The sequence below is a fragment of the Pseudophryne corroboree genome, chromosome 11 (genome assembly GCF_028390025.1).
Source record: "Pseudophryne corroboree isolate aPseCor3 chromosome 11, aPseCor3.hap2, whole genome shotgun sequence".
NCBI classification, from domain to species: Eukaryota; Metazoa; Chordata; class Amphibia; order Anura; family Myobatrachidae; genus Pseudophryne; species Pseudophryne corroboree.
In genome coordinates this window covers 231,847,367-231,858,134 of record NC_086454.1, presented here as the reverse complement: position 1 = coordinate 231,858,134, position 10,768 = coordinate 231,847,367, and the positions used below count along the sequence as shown (strand labels likewise).

At 42.2% G+C, this 10,768-nt stretch overlaps 1 protein-coding gene across 1 annotated transcript in view; it reads left to right on the top strand.

Annotated features, from left to right (window-relative positions):
• Positions 1 to 4,798: 4,798 nt before the first annotated feature.
• The window catches only part of LOC134968720 (uncharacterized protein DDB_G0271670-like), a gene marked incomplete at its 5' end in the record, with an annotated part of 60,254 nt that continues 54,284 nt past the window's right edge, over positions 4,799 to 10,768 (top strand). Inside the window, 2 exons of the mRNA XM_063944222.1 lie at positions 4,799 to 5,705; positions 5,854 to 5,885. Of these exons, the coding sequence (XP_063800292.1) occupies positions 4,799 to 5,705; positions 5,854 to 5,885 (939 nt within the window). The remainder of the gene's footprint in view (positions 5,706 to 5,853; positions 5,886 to 10,768) is intronic.

Sequence of the window (10,768 nt, the reverse complement as noted above, 5' to 3'; positions counted from 1 at the left end):
GGAGATTGGCACTTACATACTTTTTTAAACAGAAGGTGGATATTGCAGCGGTACAAGAGACCCACTTCTCAGCTTTGAAACCCCCGGTCTTTGGCGACCAAAGATATCCCCAGCGGTTTTTTGCAAATGGCCCGTTTAAGCGTAATGGGGTGGCGATTCTAATCGGTGCAAAAACACCCTTTGTGTTGCAAGCACAGGCGTCTGATAAAAATGGCAGATACCTCATAGTGCAAGGCCTGTTAGCTGATAAACTGGTGACGATAGTATCGGTATATGCCCCTAATGCCAACCAACTTCCCTTTTTGCGCAAATTATTCACCAAAATTCAAGCAATTCGTAAAGGTTCCTTGATAGTTTTAGGAGACTTCAACCTAGTCTTAGATCCAACCTTGGATAGATCTCCGAGAGGTGTTCCACTACGCTCGGCCCCCCCCTCTCCAACTTCCACTGGGTTCAGGACGTTAGTGAACGAATTTGACCTATACGACATATGGAGAGTCCAGAATCCTTCAGCAAGGGATTACACCTTTTATTCACCGGTACATAACTCATACTCACGCATTGATATCACTTTCTGTGACAAATGGACTCTGCAGCACATCCGCTCAGTGGACATCCTCCCCATAACATGGTCAGACCATGCCCCGATACTTTGCCGGTGGGATCTTGATAGACAGTCCCTACCTCCCCACCCGTGGCGACTATCCCCCCACCTGCTCTCCAACCATGTATCTAAAAAGATGATTGAGGATAGTATATCAGGCTATTTACTGTCCAATGCCCCCTCTGACACGTCCACATGTAACCACTGGTGTGCCTTAAAAGCTGTAGTTCGGGGAGCGGCTATTCAAGCTGGGGCATTACTAAAGCGTCAATCAGCTCAATTACAAAACGATTTGGAAGCTAAATTAAAATGCTTGGAAGACCAAAACAAACAAACCCCGTCTCTGTCTGTTAGAAAGGAGCTTGCCGAGATACGGGGCCAATTGCAGAAACTCTTAATGGCCCGAACACAACAAGCTTTGAATAGATTGCGTAAGAGATTTTATATAGCGGGTAATAGACCGGGCAGATTACTGGCTCGAAAATTACGTTCCCAACAAGCTCGGAATAAAATTAAATTCCTGATGTCCCCCTCCGGTTTAAAAGTTTCCAATCCCCTGGATATCTCAAATCAATTTGCCCATTATTATGCCCGACTGTATAATCTCTCGTCGGACCCTACCACCCAACAACCTACAGCAGCGTCCATTGATAGTTTTTTAAGTTCCTTGCACCTCCCTTCTTTGTCGGAGGCCCAAGTAGAGCTTTTGAATGCTCCCTGGGCCTTGGAGGAAGTTATGGAGGCAATACGGTCGCTGCCCTCAGGTAAAGCTCCGGGACCAGACGGTTTCATAAACGATTTTTATAAAATGTATCAGGGACTTCTAACACCCACATTGACCAACGTTTTTAATGACATAACCGAGACGGGTACCCCCCCCAGGGAGATGCTGGAGGCACAGGTGGTGACGTTACCTAAACCAGGGAAGGACCCCTCTTCGTGCCAGAATTACCGCCCCATAGCGTTATTGAATGGCGACATTAAATTATTTGCCAAGCTTATTGCCACCCGAGTTAAACTCTTCTTACCTACCTTGATCCACCAGGACCAGGTGGGGTTTATACCGGGAAGGCAGGCGTCGGATAACACCCGCAGAGTCTTTGATCTTCTTGATTCTTTACCATCTGATCGGGGCCTTCTCCTGCTATCCCTGGATGCGGAGAAGGCATTTGATCGGTTGGGTTGGCCATATATGAAATCTGTTTTATCTAAATTTGGCTTCAGCGGGCGTATTCTCTCCGGCATGCTTGCTTTATACCACTGCCCCTCGGCTCGGGTGTTTAGCAATGGCTTCTTATCAGACGTATTTCCCATTACCAACGGCACGAGACAGGGCTGCCCCCTGTCCCCGCTAATATTTGCGCTCGCTATAGAACCTCTGGCAGCGAAAATCCGCCTCAGCCCCCTGTTCCCTGGTGTTTCCCTTGGGCCCCAGTCGCATAAATTGTGTCTTTTCGCTGATGATGTTTTGCTATTTGTCACAGATCCCATAGAGTCCCTACCCCACTTACACTCCTTATTAGATGATTATAGTAGAGCCTCTTATTACAAGCTCAATACTGCAAAAACGGATGCTCTGCCAATTAACCTCTCTGATTCTCTTGCCACCCTTCAATCAAAATATCCCTATAACTGGCAAACTTCGTCTCTTACCTACTTAGGTGTTTCTATATCCCCTAAAATAGACACGGTACTGGAGGAAAATCTTAATCCCCTCCTTATCTCACTCACAATTTTAACCAGATCCTGGGCGCTTTATGATATTTCTTGGCTTGGACGCTTAGCTGCGTTCAAAATGTCCCTCCTTCCCAAGTTGATGTATCTTTTCCGAACGATACCTTACTCTTTTCCCAAACGATACATTGACAAATTTACGGCCATTATGGTAAAGTACATATGGGCAGCCCGGGCCCCTAAAATAGCACGCACTCGAATGGTCCTACCCAAGGCTTTGGGAGGACTGGCGATGCCAGACCTTGCACTTTACCATGAGGCGTGTACATTAGCACATGTAAGGATGTTTGGGGCAGCTGGATTAAACCTGGGATGGGCTAAGCTGGAAAGACAAGCGTGTACGGCTTACCCGTTGGGGGACATCCTACATACCCCTAAGAGCCTTCGCCCACCTTCTCTATCAACACTTCCATCTACACGCACTTCACTGCAAACATGGGACAAATTAACTGCGAAACTGACTGCTGCACCACCTACCTTTAAATCTATTTCTCTCCATGCCTTGATGAAACTAATCCCAAATTTGAATATCTCCCGATGGCATTTATGTGGCCTCTCCAAACTGAGTGATTTGTTAGACGGGTCAGTAATGATACCCTTCCCTGCCCTGCAAACTCAATTTTCCTTACCTGATTCCTCACGACTGAGCTATTACCAAATTAGTCATTGGTGGAGCTCGCTTCCTATTATTACTAGAGAGGTCCACCCATATACTCACCGGGTTTACGCTAGACTGAATGTGACAGACTCTAAGGGAGATATATCCTTTTGGTACAACGTTCTCGTGGCCCTACTGCCCAACCCTAAGGTCAAAGCACAGATTAAGTGGGAGAGGGACTTGGACCTCAGACTATCAGATTCCCAATGGAGTAACATCTACCTATCCACACACACTATGTCTAAGTGCCTTAACCACACTGAGATGCACTCAAAGTTGCTGAACAGACTTTATCTCACCCCAGATAGACTTCATGTGTTTTGGCCCTCATGTTCAAAATTCTGTTGGAGGCAATGTGGGGAAGTAGGTGATATTTTCCACATTTTTTTGGACCTGTCCCTTACTGGCCCCCTTCTGGGCAGCTATATTTGAATTAATAAATAACGTTCTTCATATGTCCCTAAGCCCCTCTCCTAGTATGGCGTTGCTCCATTTGATGCCGAATACTCTATCTCCCCGTCACAAATATGTATTGGGTCACATCCTTATAGCGGCAAGAGCCGCTCTGGCACAAAACTGGAAACAGTCTACATTGCCTCATATTTCGAAAGTTATTCAAAAAATTGAATTTCATTGTGAAATGGAAACACAGTTTGTGGCAATGTCACCTCTCCCTTCTGCGAAACTACCAGATTGGTCATTATGGCGGGAATATGAATCAAGTAGAGCCCGTCCCCAACCCGTACCGACTATTTCCAGTCCTAGCCCCAGCCAGTTCCCTTTAAACGAACCGAATGATCCCCCGGACATTAGTCCCTAAATACTCCAATCTCTCAGTACTGCTATATGCTTGTGTATTTATATGCAGATGTCATGTACTAATTGGATGCAAAGTGAATCTGTTATTATAGATGTTTCTCTCCCCCCTAATTGTTTATAAATGTTTATTATTCCCCCCCCTCCCTCTTTCTTTTGTACCCTACCCTTTTTGTTATTGGAAAGAAAAACAATAAAAATTTAATGATGGTAAAAAAAAATCTCCCAAACTGTATTTCAAGTAGGCAGGCCTTGGTGGTCGTACTCCTGCTGGGAACGACTTCAATGTCCATCATTATGGCTGGGCACAGATAATATTTATTTGACAGTCAGGAAGCAGAGGCTAAATTCCTGGGATGTTGTTTTTAGTTACACAGAGATAAGGGCTGCATGAGTCAAGTAGTCAGGTGGAATGTATAAGAGTTTTCATAGAATATGAGTCATAAAACAGGCCATTTGTCTTTAATCGTTTATATGTGTTTCCCTATTAATATATCTATTTAATTCATCTTTTGATTGTAGTTTATTGTTGGTGTTATTGTATAATATATAGGTTATTGTTGGTGTCACTGCATAATTGGTGTAATATATAAAGGTAATAAAAATGTTTTACAAACTATGGTCCTAATTCAGAGTTGATAGCAGCAGCAAATTTGTTAGCAGTTGGGCAAAACCATGTGCACTGCGGGGGGTTGGGTGGTCAAACTAAAATCTAAATTGCAGTGTAAAAATAAAGCAGGCAGTATTTACCCTGCTCAGAAACAAAATAACCCACCCAAATCTAACTCTCTCTGCAAATGTTATATCTGCCACACCTGCAGTGCACATGGTTTTGCCCAACTGCTAACAAATTTGCTGCTGTAATCAACTCTGAATTACCCCCTATGTTTTAAATGCAAATATGTTTTTTTATTATTATTATTATTATTATTATTATAAGTAGTAGTAGTGGTAGTTGTAGCAGCAGTAGTAGTAGTAGTAGTAGTAGTAGTAGCAGCAGCAGCAGCAGCAGTAGTAGTAGTAGTAGTAGCAGCAGCAGCAGTAGTAGTAGTAGTAGTAGTAGTAGTAGTATCAATAGTAGTAGCAGCAGCAGCAGCAGCAGCAGCAGCAGTAGTAGTAGTAGTAGTAGTAGTAGTAGTAGCAGCAGCAGCAGCAGCAGTAGTAGTAGTAGTAGTAGCAGCAGCAGCAGTAGTAGTAGTAGTAGTAGTAGTAGTAGTAGTAGTAGTAGTAGTAGTAGTAGTAGTAGTAGTATCAATAGTAGTAGCAGCAGCAGCAGCAGCAGCAGCAGCAGTAGTAGTAGTAGTAGTGTTAGTAATAGTAGTAGTAGTAGCAGCAGTAGTAGTAGTATCCGTAGTAGTAGTAGTAGTAGTAGTAGTAGCAGCAGCAGCAGCAGTAGCAGCAGTAGTAATAGTAGTAGTAGTAGTAGTAGTAGTAGTAGTAGCAGCAGCAGCAGCAGTAGCAGCAGTAGTAATAGTAGTAGTAGTAGTAGTAGTACAAGTACCAGTACTAGTGGTGGTAGTAGTAGCAGCAGTAAGAGTAGCAACAGCAGTAGCAGTAGTAGCTGGGGCAGTATTAGTAGTAGTAGCAGCAGCAGCAGCAGTAGTAGTATCAGTAGTAGTAGCAGCAGCAGTAGTAGTAGTATCAGTAGTAGTATTAGCAGCAGCAGCAGCAGCAGTAGCAGTAGTAGTAGCAGCAGCAGCAGTAGTAGTAGTAGTAGTAATAATAATAGTAGTAGTAGTATTAATAGTAGTAGCAGCAGTAATAGTAGTAGTAGTAGCAGCAGTAGTAAAAGTAGTAGTAGTAGTAGTAGTAGTAGTAGTAGTACTAGTAGCAGCAGCAGCAGTAGTAATAGTAGTAGTAGTAGTAGTAGTACAAGTACCAGTACTAGTGGTGGTAGTAGTAGCAGCAGTAAGAGTAGCAACAGCAGTAGCAGTAGTAGCTGGGGCAGTATTAGTAGTAGTAGCAGCAGCAGCAGCAGCAGTAGTATCAGTAGTAGTAGCAGCAGCAGTAGTAGTAGTATCAGTAGTAGTATTAGCAGCAGCAGCAGCAGCAGTAGCAGTAGTAGTAGCAGCAGCAGCAGTAGTAGTAGTAGTAGTAATAATAATAGTAGTAGTAGTATTAATAGTAGTAGCAGCAGTAATAGTAGTAGTAGTAGCAGCAGTAGTAAAAGTAGTAGTAGTAGTAGTAGTAGTAGTAGTAGTAGTAGTAGTACTAGTAGCAGCAGCAGCAGTAGTAATAGTAGTAGTAGTAGTACAAGTACCAGTACTAGTGGTGGTAGTAGTAGCAGCAGTAAGAGTAGCAACAGCAGTAGCAGTAGTAGCTGGGGCAGTATTAGTAGTAGTAGCAGCAGCAGCAGCAGTAGTAGTATCAGTAGTAGTAGCAGCAGCAGTAGTAGTAGTAGTATCAGTAGTAGTATTAGCAGCAGCAGCAGTAGCAGTAGTAGTACTAGCAGCAGCAGTAGTAGTAGTAGTAGTAATAATAGTAGTAGTAGTATTAATAGTAGTAGCAGCAGTAATAGTAGTAGTAGCAGCAGTAGTAAAAGTAGTAGTAGTAGTAGTAGTAGTAGTAGTAGTAGTAGTACTAGTAGTAGCAGCAGCAGGTGTAGTAGTAGCACCAGTAGTAGTAGTAGCAGCAGCAGCAGCAGTAGTAGTAGTAGTAGTTGTTGTAGCAGCAGTAGAGGCCTCAGTAATAGTAGTAGTAGTACCAGTACTAGTAGTAGCCGCAGTAGTAGTAATAGTAGTAGTAGTAGCAGCAGCAGTAATAGTAAAAGTAGTAGTAGTAGTAGTAGTAGTAGTAGTACTAGTAGTAGCAGCAGCAGGTGTAGTAGTAGCACCAGTAGTAGTAGCAGCAGCAGCAGCAGCAGTAGTAGTAGTAGTAGTAGTTGTTGTTGTAGCAGCAGCAGCAGTAGAAGCCTCAGTAATAGTAGTAGTAGTACCAGTACTAGTAGTAGCCGCAGTAGTAGTAATAGTAGTAGTAGTAGCTGCACCAGGCTGTGCAACAAAAACGGACTGATGTTCAGGGAGGACTTCCTAAAACAAGCCTTCCCTGTGCATCAGCTCTCCATGAATCATTCCTGCAGGTCCGCAATGCTCCACCTGTATGTAATGTCAAAATGTGTGACATCACATAGGGGTGGCGTGGTGTGACAGAATCCTTTTTTTTTGGGAGGGGGGGGGGGGGGGGTGTCTATTTTGTCAGTCCTGGGCCCCACAATTTCTTATGGAAGCCCTGGTAGTAGTGGTAACAGCAGTAGTAGTAGTAATGGTAGTAGTATCAGTAGTAGTAGCAGCAGTAGCAGCAGCAGCAGCATCAGTAGTAGTAGCAGCAGTAGTAGTAATAGCAGTAATAGCAGTAGTAGTAGTAGTAGTAGTAGTAGTAGTAGTAGTAGTAGTCGTAGTACCAAGTACTAGTACTAGTGGTAGTAGTAGCAGCAGCAGCAGCAGTAGTAATAGTAGCAACAGCAGTAGCAGTAGTAGCTGTAGTAGTAATAGTATTAGTAGTAGCAGCAGCAGCAGTAGTAGTATTAGTAGTAGTAGTAGTAGTCGTAGTACCAAGTACTAGTACTAGTGGTAGTAGTAGCAGCAGCAGCAGCAGCAGTAGTAATAGTAGCAACAGCAGTAGCAGTAGTAGCTGTAGTAGTAATAGTATTAGTAGTAGCAGCAGCAGCAGTAGTAGTATTAGTAGTAGTAGTAGTTGCAGCAGTAGTAATAGTAGTATTAGTAGCAGCAGCAGCAGTACTAGTAATAGTAGTAGCAGCAGCAGTAGTAATAGTAGCAACAGCAGTAGCAGTAGTAGCTGTAGTAGTAATAGTATTAGTAGTAGCAGCAGCAGTAGTAGTATTAGTAGTAGTAGTAGTTGCAGCAGTAGTAATAGTAGTATTAGTAGCAGCAGCAGCAGTACTAGTAATAGTAGTAGCAGCAGCAGTACTAGTAGCAGTAGTAGCAGCAGCAGTTATAGTAATAGAAGCACTACTAGTAGTAGTGTTTGTAATAGTAGCAGTAGTAGTAGTAGTAGTAGTAGTACTAGCAGCAGCAGCAGTAGTAGTAGTGTTATTATTGCATGGTACATTTATCACAACATGTGATTATAGAAAGAATTTCAGAGATAGCAAATCATGATAAGCCAGTACGTGTGTGAGAACTATGAGATGGGACTATTATATATGTAGTTACTTGTATGAGTCAGTGAGAACAAGAGATTAGCCGTGAAGCCACACAGGTGCTTGTGCTATGTACAAAAACTATGTACTTCCATATGCATTAATTGCAGGAATGTGGAATGTTTAATCCTCTTTCAGTGCTTGTTCACATCTAAGTGGCTTGATTACAGGTTATAGTTACATTCCTTCAATAGATAAAAGGGTGAGAATGTAAAGTTAGACTCTGATTGGTTTCTGTGTGAGTTTGATAATGTAACAGTAACTAAAAATGAATATGGATTGGATTATTTTAAATAAAATGGTAGCGTTGCAGATGTGCATTAAGTGAGGCTATACAGTGGCATTTTCTGTGCAAAAAGCCTTTTTCTGCACCTGCTTGGATCTGACACAGAACTGTTCCTGTTATATAGTTGTAATAAAATGCATTTTACACTATTCAGTTGCACTTCAGTGAGGAAAGTAATTTCCAGCCGCAGCTTAAACAGTGTTGCAAAAAGATGCAAAAACAAAAGTGACATTTAACAAACACAAGATCTATGTTCCCTCACTCACAAGATAAGTTTAGGTCGTGTAATAATAAGTCAAGTGGTATTTTCATGGAAAAAGTTAAAAGTTAGTTTAAGGAAGGCTTATTATCCTATATTAAAAGTAAAACAGTAACATTATTATTGTCTACACCATGCACATTATTCAGAACATCTGTAAACCTGTAAGAAGTGTAATCATGTCTTAAGGTGGCCATCCACTACTCAGACTTGTCTGAACTGCAGATAGCATCAGATTTCTCTTGAACTCTCCCGAGAGCGTCCCGGGAATTGGATCAGACCCTGGCTTTAATTTTAATTACATTCACTTCAGATATATCTGATGCGATATATCATGTGCCAGATCGCATCAGATATATCTGATGCACACATGCTACATGCGATTGATCTGATGCTGCTGCTGCCGCTGTTCCCCCTCTTGGTGGGTGGGAGTGGCTAGGGAGATGCCAGTCAAGTGACGCTTTAGATGAATCTGATCAAATACATCTGAAGTAAAAAAAAACAATCCGATGTGCACCTGTTTTCTTCAGATTCAGATAAATAGTTGGGGCAGCCTCAGAGATCTGTAGTTCAGATATATCTGACACGGGAGTGCGCATCGGATCGGAAGAGCCATCCGATGTGACACTTATCTTCAGATATGACGGTCAGATGTGTCGAAATCTGAAGAAAACTGCCCAAATCGGACTAGTGGATGGGGCCTTTACTTTCACATGGGTGTTTATAAAGTCCGGGAAGTGGGTGGGCTCCTTGAGATGCATTTGGTGAACATTTAGGCACCACTGCAGAAATAAGGAAGCAGTGTGGGTCTACAATTTTTGTGGTTAGTAAATCAGCCTCTGTATCTTCCTCTATGGTTCTATGGACCTCATCATATAATAACGCCACCCATTACATACATCCACAAATCTTATGTGCTGCTGAGAATATACTGACATCTGATTAGCTGCAGGTTATTTTATCGTCGCCCCAAAATTTAAAACATCTTGGATGAGCAGGCGATTAATACTTAATACACGAAGAAGCTTAATTCCTAGTGAAATGCACATTACATATAATATATAAAAATAATGTAAATAGCAATATCAAAATGAAAATAGAAAAATTTTAAATAAATGTTGTTACAACTGCTAAGGGTTAATAACTGTGAACTATAAATGTACAAGGCTATTGGCCACCTGGTAACAGGTTTTCAAGTTTAACTGCTGCCACATGGTAGCCACAAAAATACATTTAGGCCTCCAAAGCGCAGATCTAACAATCACCATCATTAACAGGTAAACTTATACCAGGCCAATAGGACCTACAAATATAATGCTCCAAAAAGGATTTCTTTATATATACAAGCATCTCAATATTGGATATACTGCAAATGATGAAATCAAGAGCAAACATTTTTTGCATTAAGGGCCTAATTCATGTTTGTATGCAATAGCTGATTATCATGCAATGGAGCATTATCAGCAGACTGCGCATGTGCTGCAAGCGCAATGTGCATACACAAAGGTGCTGCTGTGATCTCAGTCACAATGAGGATTTCATGGATTAGTCAGCGACAGGAAAAGAACGTTTGGTGGTGTTAACATCTAGTTTACGGGAAGTGGTTGGGAAAATGCAGGCATGTCATGGCCATTTTGAGGTATGTATTTGCTGATGGCTGCGAGCTCGTACAAGCAAAAACATAGTGTCTGGATCACTACTGCTGTGTCCAGTGTGTGTAACCATAGACCAACCCTTAGCCCAGATGTTCCTCATTTTTACGTATAGCTCATATTCACGAGCTATACGTAAAAAGTGTATGCAACTGCGAATGAGTTTGCGATTGCTGCAATGGGTGTCTCTTTTCATTTCAGGACGGAAGCTTAACTTGCTAATGGTTAGCTTTACTGCCTCACAGCACTGAGGTCATGGGTTTAATTCCTACCATGGCCCTAACTGTGTGGAGTTTGTATATTCTCTCCATGCTTGCGTGGGTTTCCTTCGGGTACTCCAGTTTCCTCCCGCAATCCAAAAATATACTAATAGGTTAATTGGCTCCCTACAAAATTAACCTTAGTGTGAATGTGTGCGCGTACATGTGGTAGGGAATATAGATTGTAAACTCCACTGGAGCAGGGACTGATGTGAATGGCCAAATGTTCTCTGTAAAGCGCTGAATATGTGTGCGATAAATAAATAACTGGTAATAAATAAAAATAAATTAACAGTGCCGTAGCCTAGAAGATCGCAATTGCATTTCCCCACAGTAGTGT